General features: G+C 31.3%; 9 protein-coding genes across 12 annotated transcripts; 6 read left to right on the top strand and 3 right to left on the bottom strand.

The window, feature by feature from the left end:
• The first annotated feature begins 335 nt into the window (after positions 1–335).
• On the top strand, positions 336–3,689 carry Smyd3 (SET and MYND domain containing, class 3). Of its 3 annotated transcripts, none has more exons than XM_065508998.1 (8): positions 336–473; positions 573–773; positions 839–1,080; positions 1,146–1,276; positions 2,536–2,712; positions 2,772–3,057; positions 3,131–3,293; positions 3,362–3,689. In XM_065508998.1, exons 2-8 carry the CDS (start codon positions 655–657, stop codon positions 3,570–3,572), a joined length of 1,329 nt encoding a protein of 442 aa, XP_065365070.1. In that variant the 5' UTR covers positions 336–473; positions 573–654; the 3' UTR covers positions 3,573–3,689. The 3 variants fall into 3 exon arrangements, with proteins under 3 accessions (XP_065365070.1, XP_065365069.1, XP_065365067.1); XM_065508997.1 differs by having other exon boundaries at positions 340–473; positions 631–773; XM_065508995.1 differs by lacking the exon at positions 336–473 and having other exon boundaries at positions 498–773.
• Positions 3,690–4,847: 1,158 nt separating this feature from the next.
• Torsin (torsin) lies at positions 4,848–6,115 on the top strand. The gene is made up of 2 exons (XM_065508060.1): positions 4,848–5,779; positions 5,839–6,115. Exons 1-2 carry the CDS (start codon positions 4,863–4,865, stop codon positions 5,945–5,947), a joined length of 1,026 nt encoding a protein of 341 aa, XP_065364132.1. The 5' UTR covers positions 4,848–4,862; the 3' UTR covers positions 5,948–6,115.
• Positions 6,015–6,804, bottom strand: mRpL30 (mitochondrial ribosomal protein L30). The gene is made up of 2 exons (XM_065508061.1): positions 6,608–6,804; positions 6,015–6,541 (listed from the first exon to the last, which is right to left on the bottom strand). Exons 1-2 carry the CDS (start codon positions 6,736–6,738, stop codon positions 6,127–6,129), a joined length of 546 nt encoding a protein of 181 aa, XP_065364133.1. The 5' UTR covers positions 6,739–6,804; the 3' UTR covers positions 6,015–6,126.
• A 1,603-nt stretch (positions 6,805–8,407) lies between these two features.
• HLH4C (Helix loop helix protein 4C) lies at positions 8,408–8,910 on the top strand. The gene has a single exon (XM_065509685.1). It carries the CDS (start codon positions 8,428–8,430, stop codon positions 8,908–8,910), a length of 483 nt encoding a protein of 160 aa, XP_065365757.1. The 5' UTR covers positions 8,408–8,427.
• A 1,325-nt stretch (positions 8,911–10,235) lies between these two features.
• LOC135957899 (uncharacterized) lies at positions 10,236–17,301 on the top strand. The gene is made up of 4 exons (XM_065508733.1): positions 10,236–10,369; positions 14,342–14,478; positions 14,535–14,814; positions 15,647–17,301. The coding sequence occupies exons 1-4, from the start codon at positions 10,343–10,345 to the stop codon at positions 17,210–17,212; spliced, it is 2,010 nt and encodes a 669-aa protein (XP_065364805.1). The 5' UTR covers positions 10,236–10,342; the 3' UTR covers positions 17,213–17,301.
• Positions 17,229–19,320, bottom strand: pon (partner of numb). The gene is made up of 2 exons (XM_065509650.1): positions 18,892–19,320; positions 17,229–18,828 (listed from the first exon to the last, which is right to left on the bottom strand). The coding sequence occupies exons 1-2, from the start codon at positions 19,318–19,320 to the stop codon at positions 17,446–17,448; spliced, it is 1,812 nt and encodes a 603-aa protein (XP_065365722.1). The 3' UTR covers positions 17,229–17,445.
• Positions 19,321–19,934: 614 nt separating this feature from the next.
• LOC135956316 (carnosine N-methyltransferase) lies at positions 19,935–22,517 on the top strand. 2 transcript variants are annotated; one of them, XM_065506767.1, is made up of 5 exons: positions 19,935–20,293; positions 20,408–20,648; positions 20,932–21,050; positions 21,453–21,756; positions 21,818–22,517. In XM_065506767.1, the coding sequence occupies exons 1-5, from the start codon at positions 20,106–20,108 to the stop codon at positions 22,247–22,249; spliced, it is 1,284 nt and encodes a 427-aa protein (XP_065362839.1). In that variant the 5' UTR covers positions 19,935–20,105; the 3' UTR covers positions 22,250–22,517. The 2 variants fall into 2 exon arrangements, with proteins under 2 accessions (XP_065362839.1, XP_065362838.1); XM_065506766.1 differs by having other exon boundaries at positions 20,896–21,050.
• On the bottom strand, positions 22,320–23,624 carry LOC135956317 (protein KTI12 homolog). The gene is made up of 3 exons (XM_065506769.1): positions 23,306–23,624; positions 22,886–23,235; positions 22,320–22,828 (listed from the first exon to the last, which is right to left on the bottom strand). The coding sequence occupies exons 1-3, from the start codon at positions 23,568–23,570 to the stop codon at positions 22,544–22,546; spliced, it is 900 nt and encodes a 299-aa protein (XP_065362841.1). The 5' UTR covers positions 23,571–23,624; the 3' UTR covers positions 22,320–22,543.
• Positions 23,625–23,720: 96 nt separating this feature from the next.
• On the top strand, positions 23,721–25,287 carry LOC135956315 (protein SMG9). Its single transcript, XM_065506765.1, has 2 exons — positions 23,721–23,866; positions 23,926–25,287. The coding sequence occupies exons 1-2, from the start codon at positions 23,831–23,833 to the stop codon at positions 25,258–25,260; spliced, it is 1,371 nt and encodes a 456-aa protein (XP_065362837.1). The 5' UTR covers positions 23,721–23,830; the 3' UTR covers positions 25,261–25,287.
• The last annotated feature ends 2,224 nt before the right edge of the window (positions 25,288–27,511 follow it).

Genomic DNA, 27,511 nt, shown 5'->3' with positions numbered 1-27,511 from the left:
ACAAAAGATTTACATAGTAATCAGCTTTTGTATATAACACTTGCATTGCTAAAGAAACACCATAAATTCAAGAATTTTATAACAAAAACATAAATAATTCAAATACTTTATATATATAGGGCTATATTTATAAAAATATTAATTAAAATCGTTATTTCTTTATTAAAATGCTAAATTATAATAGTTTTTTGGGTAACATTAATATGGCACCCCTCTTTCAAAAGTGACGTTTCTTTTCTTTTGTTATTCTTTTTGCTTTTGACATCTGTTTATAAAATGCCAAACAGCTGTCGCTAACTTTTGTCACACATTTGTTTTGTTTACATTTAGCTATAAATAAGATTTTGTATATATTTTTTGCAGAAAAAAAGCATTTGTGTTTGTTATTTATAAATTTAGCACATTAGCATAAAAACGAACGAGAGAATGGCAGCGCCAAGTGTTTTATGAGGTACGTGCGCATCACATCACAGGTAAATATGATAGAATGCTAGTTTGATTTGATTTGTTGCCAGGAAAACAAGTGCTTTTTGTGCAAGAGCAAATACATAACTAAAAATGCCTTCCCACAGAATATTTTCAAAATCTTTAATACAATCCTACGAATCCTTAAACTTCAAACCATTTAAGGCTTATAATAATAATGTGTCGAAAATGAAACCGCAAACGCCTAAAACTATTAAGCGCGGAGATCGAATTTTGACGGAAAAACCTTTTGCGTTTGTGCTTAAATCAAAATATCGCAAAGAGCGATGTGATAACTGTCTAAGCAGGTTTGTTAAATTAAAATTAAAAGCATATTACAATGTTATAATAAATACTTACTGCTTGAAAATAGTACCAAAGTTATGAAATGTTCCAACTGCCATTATGTTTACTATTGCAATCGTGCCTGCCAAATGGAGGCCTGGCCTTTACATAAAATCGAATGTCCATTCCTTAAACGCATTTATCCCCGTGCCGTACCAGATGCTGCTCGTATGCTTTGCAAGTTGATCATCAAATTGAATAATGGTGGAGATATGGAGAAAGGCTATTATACCGAAACCTGTTTTAGAAAATTTAGAGATTTAATGTCGCGTAAGTATATTTTTAGCAAGTTTTTGATTTACCAAAATTATTAAATTGTTTTATTTTTAACTTAGACTATCAAGAAATCAAAAATGATGCCAAACGCATGGAACACTTGGAATCATTGTATGCTATACTGTGTGAAATGATGCAGGACAGTGTTATTGTGCCAAATCAAATGGAGTTATTGACTATTTATGGACGGGTAATTATTAAATTCACATCTAGAATGTTCATTTGTTTGTTTTGTATAAACTAATGATAAGTACCCTACACAATATTGGCAAGTATATTAGATCATTTGAACTATGTGGATTATTGCCATAGAGGAAGACGAGGAAGACTATTGCCGAAAAACTTAAGTAGAAAGAAAAATAATTGTATGAAATCAACATTTTAATGTTTGATTTTTTCAAGATTCCTCTCTATCGTCTTCTATATAATTCTAGCCTTAGGGACGATCTATAATGCCCGTAATTTCAACAAATAGATATCTATCAGGGCTTAGTTACTTATGGAGTAAAAATATTTGGTAATTTTTACCCGTAGATATTGATTTGAAATTAATGTCAAGTTACCTTTTAGGTAAATATATCTGCTGGGTATTTTACAACGTAGATATCTATTTGTTGAAGTTACGGGCATAAGTCAAACAATCGATTTTGCTGAAAAAAGTCTAAAAGTTTATCCAATAGTCGACGACAAAGTCCTTTTTTATTTTTAATTGAAATTTTATAAAATTTAATTTTATCATCAATAAATCTAGCAACCACATATTTTCTTATTAATATTAAGATATGATGAAAATAGTGGAATAGTTCGACTTTTCATACATATATACCAAAAGTCGACTATTCAAAAATATGGAAAAATTTAAAATTCGAAAAAAAAATAATTTTTGTTTCAATTATAGAACCAGAACCTAAATCAAATTTCAAAAAAATTTAAAGTCTATGTGAAACCAACAACAATATACGTTTCATTGCAAATAATGTGAAATACATTTTTAAAACACATTTATACTATGTACTTGAAATTAAAAACAAAAATAATTACATTATTAAAGTTAAGATTTATTAACAATGAAAGGGTGAATGAACATTTGTCATAAACGATCTTGTTGATCTGATTCTAGAATAATATAAATGGTTTTATTTATATTAATACATAAATACTACAAGCATATTACGCATTGTGTTTTGTTTTTTTATAACAAGTTGGCCATTGGCCAAATTTGTTTTACTTCTTTCCTCAAAATATAGACTTTTTGATTTCACTTTCGTTTTGTTTATTTTTGTACATAGTATGTTTGAAAATAGAGTGGTTAAAGGCCAAGCCCCTTGCTGACACTTTGCATAGTGACGCGGCGCTAATTACAGCATGTTGTCAACATGCAGTTTTTCCTAATATTTTTCAATTTGTTGCAGTTTGTTTTAATTTGTATTATTTTGTAATTGTTTTTAGCTTGTTACAAATGGTTTCAATATACTCGATGCAGAAATGAATTCAATTGCCACTGCCATCTTCTTGGGGGTTTCTGTTACCGATCACAGCTGCAAACCAAATGCAGTGGCTACATTTGAGGGTACAACATTGCATATACATGCCACTCAAGAAATGGAATGTTTGGATTGGTCAAAAGTATTATTTATTTTTAGTTTTCTATCATAACACACATCAAATTTATATTTTATTTTTAGATTAATATCAGCTATATTGATTTGCTAAATACGCCAGAGCATAGACGTAGAGATTTGAAGGACAATTATTATTTCTTGTGCATTTGTAGCAAATGTATAGATGAGCAAGAAACAGTGGAAATGGAATCGGGTTGTTGTATAAATCGAAAGTGTAATGCTGCTGTAGATATTTCCTTGAATAACTGTCCACAGTGTGGCACTGGTATAATCCCTCCCCACCGTAATGCTTTTAAGGAAGTCATGGCCTTAACTAAGCATCAGTTAGAAACCATGAAAGATGTTGCCTGTACGTTGTGTCCACAATTTATGTATTTTCAAATTACATACATGTTAATTTTTCAAATGAAATTTTACTCTAGATTTAGATGTTTGCAAGGTTTTATTGAAAAAGCAGCAGGAAATTATTCATCCTTTAAATGTCTGGCATATAAAAACATTGGATGCTGCCTTTGAAGCAGCTATAGATGTAGGCAAATGGTCAGAAGCTTTGGAATACGGCAAAAAGTTGTTGCCAGGTTTTCGGTAAATGTTCAATTATACTTTTTATTAAAACAACTATGTTACTAATAATTTTCATATCCAATTCATAGCAAATATTATGGTAATTGGAATCCTTTATTGGGTTTACTCTATCTAAAGTTGGCAAAAATACAATTGCACGAATCTTGGCTTAAAGAAGCATTAGAAAATTTTCAAGAAGCTCGCAAAATTCTTGAAGTTACCCATGGCCGTGATCATTCGTTAATACAAACACAATTAAAGCCTTTGATGTTGCAAGCCATGGCTGAAAGTTCAGATTAATTTGCATTAAACATAGTATTAACTTATGTTTTTTAATTATAAGCTGTAGTTATAGATACATGTACATAATTTATTCAATTTGTTCAATAAATTTTTAATTTTAATAAAAAAAAACAAGTGCTCAGAATGATTAGTGCCAAGTAATGGTTAAAGATTTCTATATAGATCCAAAACGTCGAAATGACAGAAAGTACCCATAGTTCTAAAAACGACGTTTATTAAGCCATGTGAAACGTATATTAGTTGAAATTTATAGAAATATAACTCCATATGCTAAAAACCCAAAAATAATATATTTGAGCCTAAAATAACATCAGATTTAGCTCATTCGGAACATTTACACAGTTATTGGGTTTTTAATACTAAAAATCAAATCATGACTTCACATATTTTATTAAAATTGCAGTACTTACGATTTAAGATATTTACAGCCGTATTTATTTATAAACACACGTTAATGACCAATCAAAGACTTGCTAAGTCTTTAAACAACATCTCTTGTGTATAAGTAAATTTGTAAATAAACGTTTTGTACGCGAAAAATTTAAAATTAATTAATTCCACATACTTTTCTTCTTTTTATAATTGGAGGGAAACACTTAAATAGAAATGTCGACATATACATCAGAGTTGATTTTTTTTAATATTGTTGGCTACACTTTTCAGAGTTGATTTTCAAATTATTTATTGACAGATAAAAATTCATTATAAATAAACTGTCTGCTATGCCTAATCGGTCTGTGGCTAATTTGTCATTTGTTTTCAGCAAAATAGCATTCAACATGAGTGATAAGTATACTATACATATATACAAGTTTGTATATATTAATTTTCGACACCACCGATTTGTTCTTCAACTTTTTACCAATACATTTTTTCTAGCAAAATAGTTTTTAATTATCTTAAAGTATATTTTGGTACTTAAGTAATTGTTTACCTATTTACTTTATTAATTTTTACTATTTACTTTATTAAATTATAAAGATTTTATTACATTATTTTCTTTACTTTTTTAACTGTTTACTTTATTAATTTTTACTATTTACTTTATTAATTTATAAAGATTTTATTACACTATTTTCTTGCCAATAATTTCACAATATGTAAATACTAACGGTACTTTAAAATGTGTCATTGTTTTTGATAGTTGGCAATGCTGTTCCACTGTTTGTTTTTTACAAAAACAGAGTTGTTTGTTCATATGTTTTGGCAAAAATGACATTTATTGTTTTTGCGATTTCTGCACATTTCTTTATAATTTTATTGCATTCCTGAATTTTAACACGACAAATGTTTTACAATTTAAAATTACTGTTTTTAACAACTATTTTAGCCATTCTACATAATGTGACAGGTTTATTCGATCCAGTTTCGTTAGGTGTAGCAGCAGGTGTAGGATTAGGAGCATTTAAATTTGAATTTCTTAAAGATCAAACCTACTGTCGTATGGCGGAATGTTGCAATGAACGTAGTATACCAGCTGATATTATGGGACTAAAACGAGAGCTTTCCAATACACTATTTGGTCAACATATTGTACAACAGAAATTAATACCGGCCCTGGAGGCCCATTTTAGTGGTAGACGCAACTCCCGCAAACCACTGGTTATAAGTTTTCATGGTACCCCCGGTACAGGCAAAAATTTTGTGGCAGATCAAATCGCCAATAAGCTATATGCAAAAGGCTTGGAAAGTAAGTTTGTGCATAAATATATGGGTCGATCAGATTTTCCAGTTGCACAGGATGCTAAATTGTACACTGAACGCATTAATCGCGAGGTACGTGAGGGTATTAGGGCTTGCCCTCGCTCTTTATTCATATTCGATGAGGTGGACAAAATGCCGGCCGGTGTTTTTGAATCACTGACTTCGCTAGTGGATTACAATGCATTTGTGGATGGTCAAGATACCACTCAGGCTATTTTCATATTTCTTTCAAACACTGCCGGTGTTTACATATCCGATAAGTTGGGCCAACTTATCAAGAGTGGCACATTAAGAGAAGACACTAATTTGGGTCACTTTGAGCAGATTTTGGAAAAAGCTGCCTACAATTTGGAAGGTGGACTAAAGAAGACCAGCCTTATAGAAGCCCATGTGATAGATCACTTTATACCTTTCCTGCCTTTAGAGAAATCACACGTGTATAAATGCATAGAACAAGAGTATAAACGTTGGAATGCCAGGCCTAAGGAAGGAGCCATAGAGTATGTTTTTCATAAATATCTAACTATTTTTTAATTAAAACAAAATTAATTTTTTGCAGAAATATTATAAATGATTCTATTACCTATGATCGTACCAATGGCATATTTGCCACTTCTGGCTGCAAGAAACTAGATAAGAAGGTGGCTGTGGAAGTTATGTCAGGATGAGAAAGAAAAACGATAACAACATTTTGTTGTAAACAGCTAATAGTACTTATGTTGGAAAGAAAACGCATTTGTATCTTAACAATTTCTACAATTTTTTATACTTTTATATGTAGATATTTAGCGGTTTACTAAGCATAATAATTAAAGTAAAGAAGATTACAAAACAAATGGTTTTCCTTTTACCAGGGATTTAGCCACTTAAGACGCGAATCCCGCTTCAACAACTCTGTATCCAGACGCTTTGGATCGTTTTCAAATGTTTCCAAAGCTTCTACCCTTTGTTCAACGGGACCAATTTCTTTAGTGACTATACATTCTCCATTAGCTTTAAGCATAGTATGTTTAATGTCATTTTCCGAGGGCTCTCCATGGGGAAATGTAATGGGCGTTACTTTAATAAGATGTTTGATTTTCCATAGGCGGGCATTTATTTCCGGGATATTCTTTACAACAGTGAAATCACCTTGTTTACCATCCAAGCCAAATTCTTTTAGTAAATGTTTCTCCCAGTAGGGATTTCCTTTAACTGGCTTAACACGTTGTACTCTGAATAATTTTGCAGGCTCCATGGGTGGGTCTTGCTGGTTGGGATCTCTGTAAAAAAAAAAATAAAAGATTTCATACAAAACTTTATAGACATCCATGTGTGGAATTATTTACCTGGGATAGTAGATGATATTTCCATATTTTTTGCCATCTTTGTAAAGAAACTTTTTGTTGTGTTTACCATAGTGGCGCAAAGCCTGCACACACAAATTATCCGTGGTGGATAATAAAACTTTAAGTGACATGACTTTAATTAACAAGACTATAATTTCAAAACTATAAATACAATTTAACAAAATCCATACGAGAAAAAGGTTATGAAAGCGAATAAAAAATTAACTAGAAAAAAACAGCTGTTTGAATGAAAGACATGTTTAGTGAGCATAACTAGACATGACAGGGTTGCTCAAAAGGTATTGAATTTTTAGTACTATACTACTAATTACATTTTAGTACTAGAAATTTTGATTTTTTTTAAATTTGGTTTTTCGTAATAATTATAAAAAATGGGGGGCGGGGGGTTCTACAAACCCATAAGATGTACATATGTTTATGTGTAGCTTGGAAAAGTCACGATAATTTTAATTGAATTCGGAGGCTTTTACAATATATATTCCAAGGTAGATACATTTTAGTACTAGAAATTTTGAATTTTTTAAATTTGGTTTTTCGTAATTAGAAAAAATGGGGGGTCTACAAACCCATAAGATATACATATGTTTATATGGAGCTTGGAAAATTCACGATCAATTTAATTGAATTCGGAGGCTTTTACAATATATATTCCAAGGTAGATACATATTTTTTATTTTGTATAAATGTAATTTTATTTGTAATAAAGAACATGATTTATAATTATAGTTTTATTAAAAAATAAGGCTCAATAAAAATTAATAATACAAAATAAGTTCGCAATATTTTTCAATTGAGTTTAAAAATCAATAGTTTAAGGATAGTAAGGGGGAGGAGTTTAGTCGCCATTTTTTTAATGCACAAATGTATGATGTTTTGTCCCTTGCACGCTATTGGTTAATTTTTCTTTTTGAATTTACATGGTGGTGTGTCCTTTCTATTAGTTGTGTATAAAAGGATGCTGTTAAACAGTTAGAAGATAACAGTTTCTTATTAGAACTTGTGCCGTGCATATCTCTTGTTTACAATAAACTAATCATTTCCACTGTAACTATTTTTATGGATTAATATTATTAGCAGCGGCAGTCGAAAAGGTAAAAATTTATATTTTTGGTCAATTAAGTATTTGAAATATGAAAAATTTTAAAAAAAATATAGCTATACAAAAAGTTAAATAACAAAAGTGTTAGTTATTGTAACTTTTTTTAATATTTTTTATGAATGTGAGACTTTTTTTGGCTGTAGTATATCAGTAATCTCAGTAGAACACCGCGAAGACAAAATTTATATTCAGTTGCATTTAAATATGTTGTTAATAAAGAATTTAGCACAGATGTCCAGATTTTGAGGTTTCTAATTAAAGGAATATGAAATTTTTATTGCAAATTTAAAAACGTGATTCACAGAAATATTGGTTTTATTTTTGTTAAAGGTGTTAAAGTGCACAACCAAATCCAAATAAAGGGTTGTAATAATATTTAGACAAACATTACAATACAATAAATACAATTCGAACAGTAAATAACCCCTTAAGTGTATAAATAATAACAATAAACACAAGAATAATACATATTTATGCCATGGGCATATGTTGGAAAAATAAAAATAACATTCCCGCCTCGGAATAAGTTTTCCCACATGAGTATTAAAATCTTTGTAAGATTTAACCGCAAATTAAGTGGGCGTTTAAGGGGATACTGAATTAAAATAAACATAAATACAAAAGCCAACTAAACAAACAGTTTTTTTAATATAATTTTAACACCCTTCCTTTTCAGAAATTATAATAATACAGCAAAGACATGGTGTACGACATGACGCATATGGTGCCGTCGCAAAATATAGCTGTGGGCCGTTACTATTTGCAAGATTTGAATAATGTAGAGAATGAAAATTACGATGCCTTCGATTTCGATAAAAGATATCAAGCACGTATGGGATGTGAAACACCCATTAGTCCCCAGTCCAGCAGCGGCAGTATACCAATACCACCACCCACACCAGCACCTAGACGTCGCACCACCCCGATAGCTCATTTAGATCCCTCAGAACTTGTGGGTCTTTCCCGAGAAGAACGACGTCGTCGAAGACGTGCCACCTTAAAGTATCGCACCGCTCATGCTACTAGGGAACGTATACGTGTGGAAGCTTTTAATGTTTCCTTTGCGGAGCTACGTAAGTTGTTGCCAACTTTGCCGCCAGATAAGAAATTGTCGAAAATCGAGATTTTAAAATTAGCTATATGTTATATAGCCTATTTAAATCATGTTCTGGAAACTCCATAATAAGTTTGCCTAACAGTGGAAGCTATAAAACAAAACTAAAAGTCGAATTGTAGTGATGTTAACAAGAATAGTTTTTCTGGAGTTAAAATAAAATGAGATTTTTCCTTATCAAATGATAATTAAGTCAAATATTTAGTTAGTTTATTTGGTACTTAATGGTGAATATTAAATCATTTAATACTCAACAAGAATTTTGCACCGAATCATAATTTTTCGAATTGAAATTGAGAAATCCAAACTTATACATATTGAGAAAATAGAAATTGAAATTAAGAGCATTTTTTTTCTAAATCCTTGGCGTCGGGATTTAGAAAATAAGGCCCTAGGAATAACAATTAATATTGAGTAAAAACCAATTGAGACTGCGAATCGAAAAACGATTTTTCTGAATTTCAATTTGTTATTTCCCAACATTAATTTGGATTTCTTGATTTAAATTTGTTTTTCAATTTTCATTTTCTAAATATTTATTTGGATTTCTGAATTTTTATTGGATTTTTCTCAGTATTAATTTGCTTTTCTGAATTTCAATTGGTTCTCAACATTAATTAAGATTTCTTGATTTCAATTTGTATTTTCTCAATATTTATTTGATTTTCTCAATTTCGAATCAATTAAATTTTGCATATTTTTTGAGTCAATAATGAAAAATTTTTAAATCATTTACTGATTTGCAAATACAACTAAATTATATTATTTGTGTTATTTTAGAAATCTGAGCAAAGTATAATTTTCATTAAGTAGAAAAGGTATTTAAAATTATTTAATAACTTAACTTTTAAGAGATTTTATTGTTAACATATAAATGAAATCAAAGTTGCATTTACATCATGTATTATTTATAAATTATTTTAACTCTATGTGATATGTGTATAATATATTTGTAAATTTAATATTAATAAAGGAAACCAAACCAAATTTAACCAGCTTTTTTTATTTTTCAAAGGTCTCAGTTGGCTTTTAGGTTTTTTCATAATAAAAAGTTTAAGCAAGATTATTTACCACATGTGTCCTAACAAAATAATGGATGCTGTTTAAAACATGCGCAATGCAAGCAATTCGTAGCTTTGTAAACTCCCACTAATACAGGGTATTAAATTAAATTTTATCTTAATATTTGAATTTTGTTTATATAACCAAGGTAATTTCAGTTTGTTTGCAGTTATTTGTTTCCAGAATTCCAATAAACACAACATTTGTTTTATTAATTGGTAACCTTGGGCAACATTTGCCAGAAATTCCTTTAAAACTTTAAAAAAGTTTGGCTTCATATTAACTAAAGAGTGGTTGTGTTATTAAGTTCGGTTTTTATTCTAGTGTACATAGATTTTTATGGAAAATTTTCAGTGTGTTTAAAAAATACAAAAAAAAAGTAGTTGAACTAAATTATTATAATACAAAAATTATTGAATATTAACTGGCAATTTCATTGATGGCTTATCATTTTAGTGCAAATCAGGTACATATTATTATTTGCCAAAAGCTTTGTAAAAATAATACAGTGAAATTTTATTCAGAACCCTGTTTTAATAAATGCAAATATATAAATAAATTATATAAAAAAGTACATAAAGGATTTATATAAACATAAGGACTACATACATATTCATTGTATGTATATGTACATATTTGGTTAAATACAGAAAGGACATATCTCGATTTTTACATTTGTGTAATAAACACTAAGGGAATTCGTATGTAAAACATCATGCGGCCCTTTTTAAAATGGTTATTTTAGAGAAATCAGAGAAAAGGCAGATAGGTCCTTTTTACATTAAACCATCAATATACAAAATTTTTTAATGGAATCCTAAAACGTGAAAACGCTTGTCATGACAAATATTAAAATCGTTTAATAAATATTTGGATGGATTATAAATATAAACATCTTTGATTGCGGAGTAATGTCATTAAACAAATTATAATTCCATTCTGTCTGATGTAGCTTGCAATCAATATTTTTATACCTACCACCACCAAAAGGATGGAAGGTATATCAATTTTGTCATTCCGTTTGTAAAATATTGAAATATTGGCCGTAGACCCACAAAAGTATATAGAACATGGGTCCTTTCCAAATGCTAAGATCTAGCTATGTCCGCCCGTCCTACTTTTAAAGACAATTAAAACATAGCCGAATATAAAATTCTTACTTGTTATGTCTGCAGTATGTTACATTGCCATTTTTGTAGTTTCTGTTTTAGTTCTGTAAACTTTGAACTTTCCTTAAATAGTTACAAATAAATATTCTTTTATCATATTTTTGCCTTTTTATAGAAAAGTAATTTTGGCAATACCCTACATATAAAAAGTGGTAGCTTATATTTGTGTAAAATTATGAAACCATCATAAAAGAATAAAGGAGTTTTATGAATATGTATATCAAAAACTTGCTTTCGAAAAAAAAATCAGGCTATGACGAAATCTTCTGTAAAAATCTGTATTTAGTCCAGACCAGATTTGGACAAGAATTTTTTTCACCTGGACAATGCAAGGGTGCTCACGTGTTGCAGTTTTCATGGCAAAATCCATGAATGAGGATACGAATTGCTCCCTCATCTCCGGATTTAGCCCCGAGTGACTATTTCTTGTTTTTAAACCTGAAGAAATTGCTCTGCGGAAAGAGATTTGACTCCAACGATGAAATTATCTCACAAACAAATACCAATTTTGATGACCTAGACAAATCTTATTTATTGAACGGGATAAAAAAAAAATTGGAGAAATGTTGTACAAAGTGTATAGAGCTATGTTGTACCAAAAACCTGTATTTAATTCAAAAAGTCACGGACTGTCCTCCAAATAGGTACAAAAATATTACTGAATCTCGGAATGAAGATTTGTATGAACTTTGACCATCGCAATGTATCTCGATAAACTAACACATATTAAAGCCCTTAGAATTAGCTAATACTTTAAGAATTAAAACGAATTGTTAAACTAAATATGCATACTTCTTTTGAACTCCTCATAAAAAATATTTTTAATATAAATAAACAATCAAAGTAAATAAAAAAAATTGCATGGCAACGTCAACAAAACATTATGGAGACCCACGCACATCAAAATTCCTTATAGTCAGGATATAAACTTTTGTTTTTCGAATACCTTAAATACACATGCATACTTGCACAAACATATGAATACGAATTGATATAATATTGTGCTGGTACTACATATATTAGTTGTCAAAATATTCAAATATAAATGGGTCAAATATTTACAGCCACATTTATATTGTAGAAAATTACTACTATGTAATGACAAAACATTTAGTAAGAAAAATACCGGTAAAAGGATAACAACACATCTTTCGCCAATCAAACCTATTGGCAATTAATAGCCAAAAAAACATTAAGTTAATTTCAAAACAATTGAATTGACATCTGTTTTTAACGGTGAAATGTATTTGATGCAGTGCATTGTCCAGTGTAAGAGAAGCGTTAAATTACTTTGTTTCCAAGTGTTATAAAACTAGGATTATTTGATTGTTACAAGTGTTTTTAGTATTATGTTGAAGATGATTCTAAGGATACACGTGTTAATACAATTGAATTTATCTTATACTCTTAAACCGCCTTACCAAACAAGGGGTGTTTGGGATGTGTAAAGGGTGTGTGTCGCTGTGTGAAAATTTAATCCTTGTTATAGCAGTCTGCAGAAGGTAGCACTGAATTTGTTTGACTGGTACATGTGTTTAATCCTCCATTTGAATGTTGTTGATAAATGTTACCCCAGAGATTTGACATTATAATCATTGACAAAGGGACATTACAGAGACCTCATAAAATAGATACATTTTTATAGTTTAGTTCAATCAAATAACAAGTATAGGAATAAAATTCCAGCTCAAATTTGCTAATTGAGTTTAAAATCAATTTAAAATACACACTTGTTGTATAATCATATATTATTTTTAAGCGGAAACGGATATAATGGTTATGTAACCATTGTTTTCTATAGCCGCCAAATCTACACATCCTTAGATAAAGAGATAAGGCTTGTGTAATTGCCGTGTAAATTTAATTATTTCCTATTAGAAAATGTGTGAATTTAAATGCTTTGTATTTGTTGCTGGTTTTTCTGTTTTTTGGGCAAGGGTGGTTGGAGTTTTTTTTTCTGTTGGGATATGGTTGACTCGTGTTCGAACGCGTGTCAGTGTGGTTTTACACATTGTATTCAATCAAATTTGTTGTGAAAATGTCATCAATTCCAGAAGTGTTGATGGAAATAACAATAAGAAATTATGTAACGTTTGCCCACAAATGATCGAATATCATATTTCTTATAATTTGCATAGGAAAATTAAAAAGTTAATAGAAAACAACAAAAAATATGTAAATAGTGGGAACATTTTTTTGGTTTTTGGTCATTACAAGAAATTTTAATTTTTTTTAAAGACTATAACAATTCTTTTCATACCAGATGATACCACAGTATTGATAAAAAAATTAATATATTTAAATCAAATTTTCGATAACTTCTACTGTAATTTACTGAAATTTCAAATAGAAACCATAAATTTCAATTGGAATTTTCTCAATTGGAAATGAGCAAAACCTCATTTTAAAATTTTTTTTTTCTAGATTAATGTTTAAAATACCTGTAAAATTTGAATATGTATAGTTTAACATGTTTTTTGAAATTTCAAATAGAAAATCTCATTTTCAATTGATCTTTTCGGAATTTGAAAGGAATAATCTCACTATCAATTGTTTTTTTCTGAATAATGTTTTAAATTTCATTCTATTTTTAAATTAAAGCGATTTCATTAACTAAAAGTTTTTTTTCGATCCTTCTTTCACAAGTGTTCTTTTTCTCAAATTTAAATGAAAAATCTGATTTTTATTTGTTCTTTGGAAAATTCTCTTTTTAAATAGAAAAAGGTTTAGTTAATTTTTAAAATATTACACATGTTTCTGGAAAACTACAACAGATGTAAAACTAAGCTTTTTGGCAAGGCTCTACTGTGTTATATCAAAATCATGTTGACTTTTCAAGTGATAAATGATAGTAGGGAGGATTATAAGATCAAAATAGATACAAATATAAATGCTAAATTGAATAAAAAATATGCAATTGTTCATTTTTGAAAAGTAAACAAAGCTTAAATGGTATTAATTCAAATAGTTTTTTACACATGTCCTTAAAAAACGAGACAAATACACCGAGAATTACAGCATGTAATTGTCTAATGCACAGACAGACAAGGACAATGCAATAGGGATGTTCACTCATCCACAAACAATATCAATTGCCTTGTGTTCAGACAAGGGGTGTTTTGTTTTATTTGCACAACAGCAACAAAAATACGTTTATTTGTTTTTTTAACAATTTGTTTGTACAGAAGGCTTATAATGATATAAATTATGGTATTAAGAAACAGGTTGTAATACATTTCCGTTTTATTTCTATTGTTATTTTTAAACAGTTTGATTCAGTCTATAAACCCAAAGGTTTAAATAATTGGGAATTACCCAAATGGTATCCGCCCAGGCCACGACAACGCAAAGGTTCCACTAAAGTAATAGCCAATGATAGAGGTCACTTACTGGATTGTGCAAAAAAGTATGTAGTTTTAAAGACATGTATATATATTTACTTAAAAAATTTAATTTATTTAGAACCGATCAAAATCCTTGGGGAAATTTTCGCAACACTTACCAATTGCCCGATAAAATAAATAAAAATTTTGTGGATAAATATAATAAATGTTTACTCAAGAAAGATAAATATTCAAGTTTTCCACAAAACACAAGTACCTGTGATATTGATAACAATGATGATGACTTGGGCATTTCTGGCAAAGGTTTGTCATATCCCACAAAATGCGAAACAACCGAACAAATTTTAAATTTTGATCCAAATCGTAATAAAGGCTTGAATTCATATGACAAGAAAGATGTAAGTAATAAAAGCACTATTAAAAAATAGTAAATAAAATTTATAAATTTGTTTAAGAAACCAAAGTTCTATTGCACCTGCAAGCCCTGTCGGGAGAGTTTGAAGTCGCTGTGAAATATATTGAACTAATTATCAAGAGATTAAAGACATCACATTAAAATTTGATTGCACCTGTAAACATTGCTGGAAAATAACTTCAATTTTGCACCAAAGTTTTTAAATAATTTTATAAACATACATATAAATTATAATGCACCTTACAAAAGATTTGAAGAGATCGTAAAAATCACACTAGTAAAATTTTTATATTTTGTAAAATCTTTAATATTTCTAATATTTAACACAACTACAACTACTTCTATACCGGCTGAGTTGAATTGATCAGAAAATCAACATGCTGCATCAATTGTTGAACCGACGCCCCCAAATAATTTGCATATATCCGCTATAGTCCTGGTTCGGTTACCATTTAAATTTAGGAAATCGGCAAACAAATAGTTGAGATGTAAACAAACAGCCACGATTACCTCGATTCTGACCTATATCTGAATTACTAAGTTATCACCATAGACAATATGGATTTCCAACGACGTATATAACGGGATAGAAGTTCGGACCATCAATGGGTCAAAATCAGAAAAAATATTTTTTAACTCGAATTTTTTTCACCAACAATTTGTTTTTAAAATAACTTTTTCACATACTAATTTTTTTTACATAAAAATTGTTTTCCATATTCAATTTAAAGTATACTTTGGTTAAGATTCGGCACAGCCGAATATATCTAGCTCGCTTATATGTTTTTATTTTAACTATTATAATTCTATTTTAGTCTTTAGATTTGGAGTACACACCTGGAGATTTTACACAATTTAAAAATCAACATCCCACACGAGATTTCCTATTGGAGGATAAATATAAACGAGATCGTAATATAGAACCAGATTTGATATTGAATAAAAACTATTTAGGTGATCATGAGTGTAAACTGGGAGAATGCGAACCACCACCTATAAAACTAACACCTTTACTGCCACCTACTTCTTCAGCCTTGATGACATCAGATTTATCACCTAAGTTAAGAGATTTAGATTTATCCGATAAATACAATATCGATACACACGAGGATTACTTAGGCAACAAGGAAACAACTAAAATGTTTGGTTCTCATTCGATTACCGAGAAGCCAAATGAGCGTTGTCCTTCGCCTGTGGTGCCAGCATATGCCAACTTTGAGTTGGCCAAACGTATGCACTCAAATAATCTAGATCATCAACCTTTGCCGGACTGTGTGGCTGATTTGGCATTTCGTCGGCTACAAATTACTGGTGCTAATCCCGGTTTGGCTTTGGACATAGAACCCATCGCTACTGGCGTGGGGGTGAAGACTCATAATGCTGGCCCCACACATTGTACTAAAATGAAAGTTTATCGCCCCAAAACGAGTGGAGTAGTGCCCAGAGCTTATAATGGCAATAACACTAGATCTTACTCTGCCACACCCGGAGATAAGAAAATGGGTGCTATGGATTTGGCCATATGCTGGGATTATAAACCTCCCTATGAGCCAGCCAGACCTAAGCACATAGATGGCTCAAATGACTCTGCTGGGCCAGCAGTGTTTACTTATGTTAAAACTCCTCGTGATGATGCTATATCCAATACTGGACGTTCTGCCGGGGTCTTTACTAATACACTGGGAGAAACTGGCTTCTTTGACAAGGACATATTAAGACGTAAGACTGATTTTGCGGGTAGAAAAATAGCTACCGATGATTTTTCGGCAGATATTGATGTTTGTCCTACATTTCCACGAGCTCACAGTGTCTCCAGGGACAGCAGTGCCTGTCATAGATTGCCGAAAACTCGTTTTTCTAAACAATACAAATCAACGCCAGATATGATGGCCGATCATGAATACAAAGCATTAAGAGAGAAATACTTGGGAGCAGATTGTGCATATCCAAACTCGTCAGTGGAAACTGGCTGCAAAAGATCGGGTTTCTTAAGAAAAGCTCGTTCGCGAATGTGTCATAAAATAGCGCCTGAAACAAATTGCTTTTCGCGTACCTGTTCTCCCAACAGAATGGCCTGTAAGACAGCATTTCGTGCAGGAGTGCCCAGATATAATGCCGCCGGTAATTTTATTAGTTCAGACAGTGGTTGTAGCATGGGCAGTACTCATTCGCAAAGAGTTTTAGTGGTACCAAGGCCCCGTAACCCCTACTCAAAACGAAACTATGACATTGATACACTAGTGCCACCATTTCGAAGTCACGCTGGAGGTGCAGGAGAAGGTGGTTATCCCGAACATTGGCGTTTAGCTAGCGTCTACCAGCATGCTTATAAGCCTATGGAATGCCGTAGGAAAACTTTGTTACAAACAGTTTACAAATAAAACAACTACGTTTAAGAAAAAGTGCAAATATAATTTTTAATAATTAAAATACATATGTATGTATATTAAATTTAGCATATTTGTAAACTTAATAAAAATAATAAAGTGCAATAATTGCAATTTAGATCTTTGGGTGCATAAAAACATAAAACTTAATATGAAACTCAATATATTTCCGTTGAAAGAGAGGAGCCAATAAAAATAGTAAAAGCAATGTTATTAACAAATAATCATCACTTTCTAAAATCATATTCCTCGTGTTTTTTATGAAAAACTGATTTCATAAAGTGATTGCGTACTTCACGAGTAGATTTCCTTATGCTGTTTCTAAGATTATGTTTCTTTTCATTTGTCAAATCTTCTATTTTTACAAATTCGGTTTCTGAGGCATTCGATTTAAGTTTCATGGTTCTTTCTGTACTGTCTATAATAGAAATTTCGCACTCCTTCGTTGCGGGCTCTTCGTCCACAACATTCTTAGCCGGCTTTCGTCGTAAACTCTGACGTATGGCATTCATAAAACCATGGTGTTTTTCATGTTCAGGATTTTCTGCTAAATCATCCTTAGCATCTGCTTGTTGCTGGTCATGTTGATGAGGATGCATAAGTTTACGTATAGATTTACGTATGATATTCTTAACATTCATTGATTTTTTTGAATTTTCCTCGGCTTTGTTGGATTTATCTGATTTATTAGATTCCAAAGATTCTCTACTTACCGTTAGTTTAGTCGGGGGCTCTTCCGGCTTGGTATAAGCTCTTATAAATGGCGCTGGAGTTTTAAAATCAAAAGAATCCTCTTCATAGTCTTGTTCATCTGCGGAACAACCATATAGTTCATCAAGATTTTCTATTTCAATTACTTCAGCTGTTTCAGTCCTTTGATATTGTGTATTTAAATCATAGCGAAATGGATTAGTGTCTGCTAATATTTCCTTTACATTCTGTATAGTTTGTTCTTTTTGCACAAGTACTTCAATGTGGTGCTCTGTTTTGGTGGTGGTTTCTTCAATTATTTCCTCGTTTTCACCATCTTCAGTTATACCACAAAGTTTTTGTGTGAATTTCGATTTTTTTTCGGTATCAACTATTTGAATTTGATAATTTGTATCTGGCGGTGAAAGCAAAATGTCATCTTCACCTGCACCATTTTTACGTAATTTTGCTTCGTTGATACTGTTTTCCAATTCCAATTGATAGCGATCTAATTCCTTGCCTATATCCATAGTGGTCTCTTCCCCAATGGAGCCTAATGACACTTTGGCTTTTGGTACTGGTGAAAACACCAATTTCTCAGCCAACATTTTGCTAGGTGTTAGTTGAGACATGGACATATCCTTGAAATCTATGCGACAGCCCACTGTGGGTACAAAAGGCAAGCCAAGTTTTAATTTACAAGGCTTAGGAGTTGATAAGCCTTGTTGAGTAACCACTTCTGTAGGTATTTCAAATGGGTTTAATAAAACGGGATTCAGTTCAGTTTTTGCATCTTGGCTGGGTAACTCTCGATGGACCTCAAAAGGATTGCGTATTGCAGACTCATCTTGAATTTTTAGATTCAAGGCTGGATTGGAAAAGCAATTGGATGTTTTATTTGGAGTGATCTCACGTACAACCTTTTGAAATATAGTGTTTAGAAATTAGTAATGAATAATAGTGGAAATTAATTTAAATTGTACCTCGTACGGATTGAACTGTTTTTCAGGCAATTCCAAATTCAAGGCAGGATTTTCGAAACAGGCCGTTTCTTCAGTATGACGCTTTTTCTTTTTTGGCGGCTTACGCAGCACCTCGTAAGGATTTTGTGGTATATTGTTAGTTTCCTCATGTTGTTTTGCTAAATCTGCAATAGATTTTACTTCCAAACCAACACTTGGAAATATTAGAGCATTTTCTTTGTTTGTTTTCAATTGGAGACGCCGTTTACCCAAAATTTTCTTAGGTGTTGAACTAAATGCTGCATTTGTAAAACAGGAAGTAGTTGCAGCTGTCGTTGTTGTGGCATTTTGTTGATCCTGTTGTTGAAATTTATCAAATTGCCTTTTACGCTTGCGTGAAGGTGTCAGATTAAATTCCGATGATGTATTCAAGGTGTCTAATGTAGCCATAATTTAATGTTTTATTAATTACTTTTATTTAACACTTTATTCCACAATAATTTATAATTTTCTTCACTACTAGTACTGGCAATTAAAAGAACTCATTCAACCCTTATTATAAACAAACTATTTTAAAAATGGACGTTTTTTCTGCTAACAGTTGCAAATAAGAGTAGTAGAAACACTCCGGCTCAACGTGAGCGGCTCACATGCTCACGCATGTGTATTTCTTATCGGGATTGATTGGCTCATAGACCCCCAAATCTAGCTCGTAAAAACTCAATTTATAAAAATGGGTTTGCTCATGTCAGCCGCTCATATGAGCCGCTGTGTTGCCACTACAACCTTGTACTTATGTACTAAAACCAGAGTTGATTAATTAGTATCTGTTTTGTTTTTTACTTACTAAACACAGTTCTGTGGGAAATAGAGACACAAAGGAAACTCTTTTTTCTGTCACAGTTCTCTTTAATTTTTCGCAGCTTTGTTGTAAGGAATTTTTTTTTGTTTAAATTCTTGTTATTTTAACATAAATAATTATAAAAATTATGTTTTAAATCTGGAAGAACTTCAAAAAGCTGGCATCTAATTAGAATATTATGTTTTGGAATGCCCTAGCCACACTTTTATAACAAATAAAGCATAGTTGGAGCTACATATGTTAGCAAACGTGTATAACTGCACTTAACATCCAACTTGTGTAAGACTTTGTGTGATAAAAAGCATCATAAAAGAGAATAGAAGAAAACATTGACATTGAAAATTGTCTTAACAATTAAACAACGTGTTAGGGCATGACCGCAATACCAACTCCTTTAATAACATCAAGTACTTCAGCAAACAATATGGATCGTAAACACTCCTCAACGTCCTTGTTTTCGTTGAGCAACATTGCTACGGAACCACCAATGCTGACACCCGAAGAGGAGGAAACAGAGAAAAAGCACTTAGAAAAGATTGTATCGGCTCTAAGGTTATATCGGTAAGCCAACTAATCATATAATACCAGCAGCATGTATGTACATACACCCACATATGTCCATACTTATATATGTAGTACATAGATAACGATTTTTATTTGTGTTTACAATTGTAGGAAATTTTCACTTTCAAGAGTAAATAAAACGGAATGGAATTTAAATCAATTGCCCAAGAGGCACCAGAAAATGCTGACAAAGTATCGCCAGCATTTGAGCACACTCAGGGATTGTATAGACAAAAATCAAGAAGTCTTAAATGAAATGTTGAGCGAGAACCCATTGAGAGATGCATCAATGGCCCACAATAGAAAATCGGACGAACATGCAGCAAAAATACGACACATTGATATGGAAAACGTAAGTTAGACTTCTTTTCTATTTATTGAAAATGCTTTGGTCTGTCGGAAGTGTCCCTTTTGTCCAAGTTGAACAAGTGCAATCAATTGCATTTGAATGTTTGTTTGTGTGTGTGTGTGTGTGTGTAAACGTTTGTAGTTTATTTGAAACTTATTGTTGAAACATTTTTGTTTCTTTCCTCTGTGTGTTGGGAAACGAATCTTTGATGATTTGATTTCCCTACATTGAATTTGTGCTTCTGACACAGTCTGATGAGAATGTTGAACATTTTCACATTTTAAAGGCCCAATCCACACTGAAAGCCATTGCTCGGGACTGGAGTGAGGAGGGAGCAGAGGAGCGCAAACAATCGTACCAACCCATCATCGACGCCATTGAACAATACTTTGACCCTAAGGATTGGTAAGTAACAAAAGCATTTCTAATGTGATGAAAAACGATCGTTTTCAAAACTGAAATCAATCTTAAAAACGATTTAGGTGTGATGAATTTCGATTGATTTCATATTCCATTTTTGTTTCATTCCGAATTATTTTATAGCAAAAAATAACAAAATAAGCAACTCTGCACTTGTGTACCTTAATTAAAGTGAACATTTAATTTCGATATTTTCCCTTTGAAATAAATTGCAATTTGAAACTAATATGACAAAACGATTTAGACAAACACATCACCACCACCACAGAGTACTTTGTGTCACCACCACTTGTATGAATTGCCCTTGCTTTATCGTTTTTCATCACATACCTGAATATTTGCATTCCATTAATGTCAATAAATTTTACTTTCATCTTGGATCTGCAGCAATGTAGATGAAGTGAAAATTTTAGTGCCTGGCTGTGGTTTGGGTAGATTATCCTATGAGCTGGCTTGTCGCGGTTACGAGTGTGAGGCCAATGAGTTTTCCTACTTCATGCTAATAGCATCCAACTTTGTATTAAACAATTGCTCTCGAGAGAATATGTACACTTTGCATCCTTGGGTACATCAACATGATAACAATTTACGCCGAGCCGATCAGGTGGCTGCTGTACGTTTTCCCGATGTTTGTCCTTTAAAGAACAGACCAACAGGTATATTATCTGTGGTAGCAGGAGACTTTTTGGAGGTAAATTTCCTAAAATTGTTTTTCCACGAATTGTGTTTTCTTAATATCTTGCTTGTTTTAGGTTTATAAAAACCCTGATACATATAATTGTGTGGCTACATGTTTCTTTATTGACTGCGCTAATAATGTGGTAGACTTCATAGAAACTATTTATCATATCTTGGTTCCTGGCGGTATTTGGATTAATTTAGGACCTTTACTATACCACTTTAGCGACATTCAAAATGAGGAAAGTATTGAGCCCACATTCGAAGACATAATGCTGGTTATAACTGGTGTGGGTTTTGAGGTTTTAAGCTCGAAAACTGGTGTGCGCACAAAATATGCACAGAATCCTCAATCCATGTTGAAAAGCGAATATGAAAGTTTATTTTGGATATGTCGCAAGCCTCTGCAAAGCCCCTGTAATGATGATGATAATGTTAATGAAGATGATGATGAAAATGGTTATAGCTATTCTGGTGGCTTTACGGGATCCTTTCCCTTGAAGTAATATCAATATTTTTCAAAGCGGACTTCAGTTTGTGAATTACTTTTCATTTGATCATGTATGTTAGTGTAAATTTATATTTTAATTTTTTCTTTTCTTTTTTTATTTTTTTATTTTTAATGTTAACACGATTTTTAACGACTTCCAAGCATTTTATTTGGAAATTATGTTTATAAGACAAATGAATTTTTATTTTTAGGTCAAACTAGAATAAGTAATAAAAATTATATAAATAAAGACTTTATATTAAAAAAACTGCACATTAATAATATTCACTTGTTTTCTTTTCCATTTGTACTAATCGCCACCACAATTGGAGTTCAGAAATTGCACAAATAATTGTGGCACCTTGTCCAAAGTACTAGAGGTAGCATGATGCAGTTTGCTATAGTTGAGAAACTGCCTTCTCAGTCTATTTAATTGTATGGCATTCATGTTCGCCGGTACTTGTACCTTGATTTCACTATTTTTAACGGGTACGGGTCCCATGACACCAATTTTTCGAGCTGCCAACACATTGGCCACAATATCATGTGTTAAACGGTCTAGTTCAAACACATAGTTGGTGGAACTTAAAGGAGGCTACAGTATAACAATAAATTAGTTTTTCAAAAATTAGTAAGACGAATAAAAACTTACATTTTGTGTTGACATATTAGGAGGCAAAGGTTTAGATTCAAAGAGCGCACTAAATATTGCCTCGAATTCTAAAGTATCATCTGGGAAAGCCACAAATAAGGGACTATCCCATCTGCAATTGCCATGAGGCTCCTCAAAACGCATACACAAGCCATCAAATATCTCCCGGCTATAGGGAATATTCGAATTGTCCAACTTAGAAACATCCTCCACTTTGCTCAAGTCTGAAACTTCTTCATCACACCTTTGTTGATTAAACTCCCAAGCGCGGTCTTTTTGTATGCCACAAAATAATGTGCATTGATTACTTTTGGCCGATTTTGTGGCACAGAACAATTCATAACGATAACCTGTTCAATAAACAATAAGAAACTCAGTAAGTCATGCGAATGCGTGTACATAGCAACGTCGACTACTTACCTTTAATATAATTGCCTCCATCCAATATTACTACACTTTCTTTGTCTAGGAACCTTAAAGCCTCGGATTTCAAATCACTTCTAACCACCTTTTCCTTTTGGGAATCAGCGAAATATACGTTTTTGTGAAAACCGGCCTTGGGAATGGCTTTATTTTCTGAAATGTGGTGCACCCGTTTGCCTTTTTCTTCAAAGAATTTCTGCAATTCCAGAGCTCTTTTGGTTTTACCACTTGATGGATAACCAGATATCACAATTAAAGGCATTTTTATTTAAATATTTTTGTATTTTTTTTTGGAAACAATTTGTGCGTGTAAAAATGTGTTTTTTGCTTTTTTTCGATTGTTTATATAGAACTGTCAAACTGACAGCTACAGCTGTCTTTTAGTACTCTCTACTCAAAGTGCTGTTTGTTTTAGTACAAAAAAATAAACAAAAAATTTGATTTGATAAATTAAATTTGTTCCGATTTTGTTGTGGTACAAAAATTCCACCTAAATAAAACCAAAGCTGGTCAGGATTAATTATGTCTGATAGAAGAAGGCGATATCGGAAACCAAAGGTAGTTTTATTTCATTTTTCTTGTATGCTGAGTGTAGTTTAATTTAAACTTTATTTCAGGACGACAAACGTTCAATGGGTTTGAGCTCACAATTTAGGGAATTGGAGGTACAACCAAAAATTTTGTTAAAAACAAAAACGGAACCTAGAGTAGACACCGAAATAGCATCTACTTCCAGCTATGCTCATGCCGAACAACATGCTTCTGTACAAATGCCCCAGAAAACTATAATTTTTCAAAAAGGTGGCCAAAGCCCTGCATCCAGTCCCAATACAACGCGTGAAACTTCAGGGGCTACCAATGATATTATCATTCCTCCCAATATAGTTGAGCCAGTATATCAAATGACAAGACCGGCAACTGTGATTTCATCCACCGGCTCAATAAATGGTGGGGCCAAAAAGCTGTTGATGAAATCCAATACTGATTTTCTAGTTATTGGTGTGGTAGGTACACAGGGAGTGGGCAAATCGACTATACTTAATTTGTTGGCTAATGAACAAATCGAATACAATTACTACGATAAAATATTTGTAGAAGAAGATTCCATATTCCCCACCAAACTAAAGCTTAATAAATGTTCGGCTCGTTCGCGCACCGAATCGACTCACATGTTCATTACCTCCGATCGCATGATACTTTTAGATACTCCACCGGTACTTTCGAATGCCTACAAAAAAGACATGACCAACAATGAATTGGAGGATTTGGGCAGTATTATTTGTTTAATGTCCGTGTGTCATTTGCTGCTGGTGGTCCAGGATGATTATTTCAATTTGAATTTTCTAAATTTGCTGCGCTTCGCCGAACTAATGAAACCGCCACAAGATGTTAAACCTTTTGTACACGATTATTTTCCCAATATATTGTTTGTTAAGAATAGAGCCAAGCGTTTAGACTTTACACCGGCGTCCAGGGCCGGTCAAGATCAAATGTATAAAGCTTTTTTCAAGGACTCTCAAATGCGCATCTATAAAGGCCAAACCACCGAGAACCATGTTATGCAGCAACAGCTGTTGCAAATGCAAAATCGCAAAAGGAATCGTATTGTGGAAGTTGAAACCTCTATAAATAGCTTTATAATGCCAGAAGTTAAAAGTCCTCTAGCCACCACATATCATGATTCTTTGGACGATGTTATACAACAGTTCCGTAGTTTAGTATTTATGACACCACGTAATCCCATGTACTCGGGAGCTTCGGAATTAACTGAGGACATGTGGTTCGATTTGCTGACCAAAGTTTCCCAGGATAATCATAACTTTTTCTTCAACACCTACGAAGATATACAGCGGAAACATTTGGACGTGGGCGTTAATGAAAAGTCTGGTGGCTCCGGCATGAATTCGGGCTCAAGTAATTCTAAGGATATGGTGGAAAATTGGAGAGAATAAATATGTATGTTTACTTGAAAATAAAAACTATGTTTATTTTACTTTTACACCATTGCATTGAACACAATTTAAACAACATTCAGGTATGTGATGGAAATCGATTTTGAAAAAGATTTGGATTGAAATTTGAATACTAACAATATCATATACATATCGTCACCTTAAATGCAAAATAACGTAACATAATTTCAAAAATATTTAAAGTATGAAAAGTATTTCTGATATTTTTGTTATTCATCATTATCTCTCAAACATTCGATTTTTGAATTTTTGTTGTTACGTTGTTTTGCATTTTACGCGACGCTTCACTAAAGTATAAAGATAATGATTGAAAACAAATTTTGGGTGAAAAAATAATTGAAAATAATATTTTAGTGAAGACAATTTTTTGATGAAAAAAGAATTTTGGGGTAAAAATATTTTAGAGAAAACAAAAATTAATTTTAAAAATTTTTTGAGTGAAAAATATTTTTGTGAAAATAAATTTTTGAAAAAATATTTTTTTCGATTTTTGTGGTGAAAAAATATTTTTGTGAAAACAAAAATTAAATTTTAAAAATTTTTTGAGTGAAAACTAATTTTTGAAAAAAAAAACATGGTAAAAACTATTTTGAAAACTGGTTTGAAGTACAATTAGAAAATGGAAATTCAGAAATTCAATTGTAATTTTCTGAAATACTATTGGAAATGGTGTAGAAGTTATATCTGACAATTGTGTGCAAAATTATCTCTGAATATCACATAGTAAAAGTGAATTTGTGAGGAAGATTAGGGTGCAAATAGGCTAATTTTCGCTCATATCTCAACCATTTAAAAAACGATGCAACAAATAGGTCGCTACATATAAGGAGCCTGCGCGAGATATCTAAAAACATAGTAAGTATTTATGTTAAAATAAAACTGCATTGATTTTTATGATTTTTTTTAAATTAGATTTTTGTTTATTTTTAGGTTTGTTCGTCTTCCAGTTCATCGTTATTTTATTAATATTATTTTAACATATTTATTTTATAATTCATTTTAAATTTTATCGTTATACATAGATCTGTATGTATGTTTGTTTTTTGTTTTTATGTCGGTTGTTTGGTTGGTTGTATTTTATGTAATTGTAAATGAAAAATAATTTCGCCGTTGCGTTTAAACTTAATAACTAAATACAGCTTAATGCCATCGTTTTCATTAAAATGCAATTTATTTCTTTTCAATCATTCAATATATTTCACACACACACAGTTACAATCATTAAATAATTGTTGTATGCTGTATTGAATATGAATGTGTAAATATTTAACTACAGTTTTTATTTTTTATTTTTTTTTTTAAATTTTCTTACTGTTTCTTGTTTGTTTTATGCTTGGAAATTGTGCATCTGAAACTATGTTTTTTGTAACTTGAGGAAAAGGAAATGGGGATCCAGGTTTTATAGTTAGAGTAAAAGAGTTTTTTGTTTTGTTCATTGTTTAACAAATTTACAAATAGATACAAAAACATAAATTTGAATAATTTTTCTTTAAATATATGTATGTATAGATGTAGATAGGTATTTTGTTTTAAGTTTTGTTTGGAATACATATATGAGAATTTGAATAGTTTAACTAGATTTTGTTTTTTTGTTTGTTAAAATTGTTTAATATTTGTTGTGGTTTTATTTTTAATATATTTTTCTTTAACTATTAACTATAAATGTATGTGTGTGTGTTTTCGGTTGGTTTGTATATGAAATTATTTTGAAAAAGTTTTGTAAAGTAATAATTCACGTTTCTGTTTAAAAAGTTTTTTTTTATATATTTTTTTTGTCTTTTATTTTTTTGTTTAATTTTTATTTTGTGAAATTTTCTTTTATAATTAAATTGAATCACTAACAAGAATGGGAGTTTTATAAACATTTTTTAATGGCTATACTCAATCAGCTACAGAATTTTATTTTATTTATATGAGTTTGTTTTACTAAAATTTTCATTTGTCTTTCGTTTTTTTGTTGTTGTTGTTTATAATTATTTTGATCTAAAATGTTAATCTTCGAATGTTTGTTATTCACTTTTAATTTAATTTAACAACTAATATACCTACTATTTTCTGTTTGTTTGTTTTATATATTAAGTGTGTGTGTGTTTATTTATTTATTTTAAATTAAATTTATTTAATTATTTGGTTACCTTCTTTTATTTTTATATAGTATTTTAAATTTCATTTTGTTATTTGAGGAGGGTTGTCTTAAAAATACATGTTTCGGGCTTAAATTCGACTTAAG

The sequence above is a fragment of the Calliphora vicina genome, chromosome 4 (genome assembly GCF_958450345.1).
Source record: "Calliphora vicina chromosome 4, idCalVici1.1, whole genome shotgun sequence".
Lineage (NCBI taxonomy): Eukaryota > Metazoa > Arthropoda > Insecta > Diptera > Calliphoridae > Calliphora > Calliphora vicina.
The sequence above is the reverse complement of the archived record's forward strand: the minus strand, read 5'-3'. Positions and strand labels throughout refer to the sequence as shown.

What these genes read in the sequence shown, in the direction of transcription:
- LOC135956316 (XM_065506766.1), top strand. Translation starts at nt 20,106, where the DNA reads ATGACCGCAATACCAACTCCTTTAATAACATCAAGTACTTCAGCAAAC. An exon ending in GACACATTGATATGGAAAAC is followed by an intron (nt 20,649 to 20,895) that starts GTAAGTTAGACT and finishes CTTCTGACACAG; the next exon opens with TCTGATGAGAATGTTGAACA. An exon ending in TACTTTGACCCTAAGGATTG is followed by an intron (nt 21,051 to 21,452) that starts GTAAGTAACAAA and finishes TTGGATCTGCAG; the next exon opens with CAATGTAGATGAAGTGAAAA.
- LOC135956317 (XM_065506769.1), bottom strand. Translation starts at nt 23,570, where the DNA reads ATGCCTTTAATTGTGATATCTGGTTATCCATCAAGTGGTAAAACCAAA. An exon ending in TGGAGGCAATTATATTAAAG is followed by an intron (nt 23,236 to 23,305) that starts GTAAGTAGTCGA and finishes TTTATTGAACAG; the next exon opens with GTTATCGTTATGAATTGTTC. An exon ending in CTAATATGTCAACACAAAAT is followed by an intron (nt 22,829 to 22,885) that starts GTAAGTTTTTAT and finishes GTTATACTGTAG; the next exon opens with CCTCCTTTAAGTTCCACCAA.
- HLH4C (XM_065509685.1), top strand. Translation starts at nt 8,428, where the DNA reads ATGGTGTACGACATGACGCATATGGTGCCGTCGCAAAATATAGCTGTG.
- Smyd3 (XM_065508995.1), top strand. Translation starts at nt 559, where the DNA reads ATGCCTTCCCACAGAATATTTTCAAAATCTTTAATACAATCCTACGAA. An exon ending in TGTGATAACTGTCTAAGCAG is followed by an intron (nt 774 to 838) that starts GTTTGTTAAATT and finishes GCTTGAAAATAG; the next exon opens with TACCAAAGTTATGAAATGTT. An exon ending in AAGTTGTTGCCAGGTTTTCG is followed by an intron (nt 3,294 to 3,361) that starts GTAAATGTTCAA and finishes TCCAATTCATAG; the next exon opens with CAAATATTATGGTAATTGGA.
- mRpL30 (XM_065508061.1), bottom strand. Translation starts at nt 6,738, where the DNA reads ATGTCACTTAAAGTTTTATTATCCACCACGGATAATTTGTGTGTGCAG. An exon ending in AATATCATCTACTATCCCAG is followed by an intron (nt 6,542 to 6,607) that starts GTAAATAATTCC and finishes TTTTTTTTACAG; the next exon opens with AGATCCCAACCAGCAAGACC.
- LOC135956315 (XM_065506765.1), top strand. Translation starts at nt 23,831, where the DNA reads ATGTCTGATAGAAGAAGGCGATATCGGAAACCAAAG. An exon ending in GGCGATATCGGAAACCAAAG is followed by an intron (nt 23,867 to 23,925) that starts GTAGTTTTATTT and finishes ACTTTATTTCAG; the next exon opens with GACGACAAACGTTCAATGGG.
- pon (XM_065509650.1), bottom strand. Translation starts at nt 19,320, where the DNA reads ATGGCTACATTAGACACCTTGAATACATCATCGGAATTTAATCTGACA. An exon ending in AACAGTTCAATCCGTACGAG is followed by an intron (nt 18,829 to 18,891) that starts GTACAATTTAAA and finishes ATATTTCAAAAG; the next exon opens with GTTGTACGTGAGATCACTCC.
- Torsin (XM_065508060.1), top strand. Translation starts at nt 4,863, where the DNA reads ATGTTTTACAATTTAAAATTACTGTTTTTAACAACTATTTTAGCCATT. An exon ending in CCTAAGGAAGGAGCCATAGA is followed by an intron (nt 5,780 to 5,838) that starts GTATGTTTTTCA and finishes AATTTTTTGCAG; the next exon opens with AAATATTATAAATGATTCTA.
- LOC135957899 (XM_065508733.1), top strand. Translation starts at nt 10,343, where the DNA reads ATGGCTTATCATTTTAGTGCAAATCAG. An exon ending in ATCATTTTAGTGCAAATCAG is followed by an intron (nt 10,370 to 14,341) that starts GTACATATTATT and finishes ATTTTTAAACAG; the next exon opens with TTTGATTCAGTCTATAAACC. An exon ending in TTACTGGATTGTGCAAAAAA is followed by an intron (nt 14,479 to 14,534) that starts GTATGTAGTTTT and finishes TAATTTATTTAG; the next exon opens with AACCGATCAAAATCCTTGGG.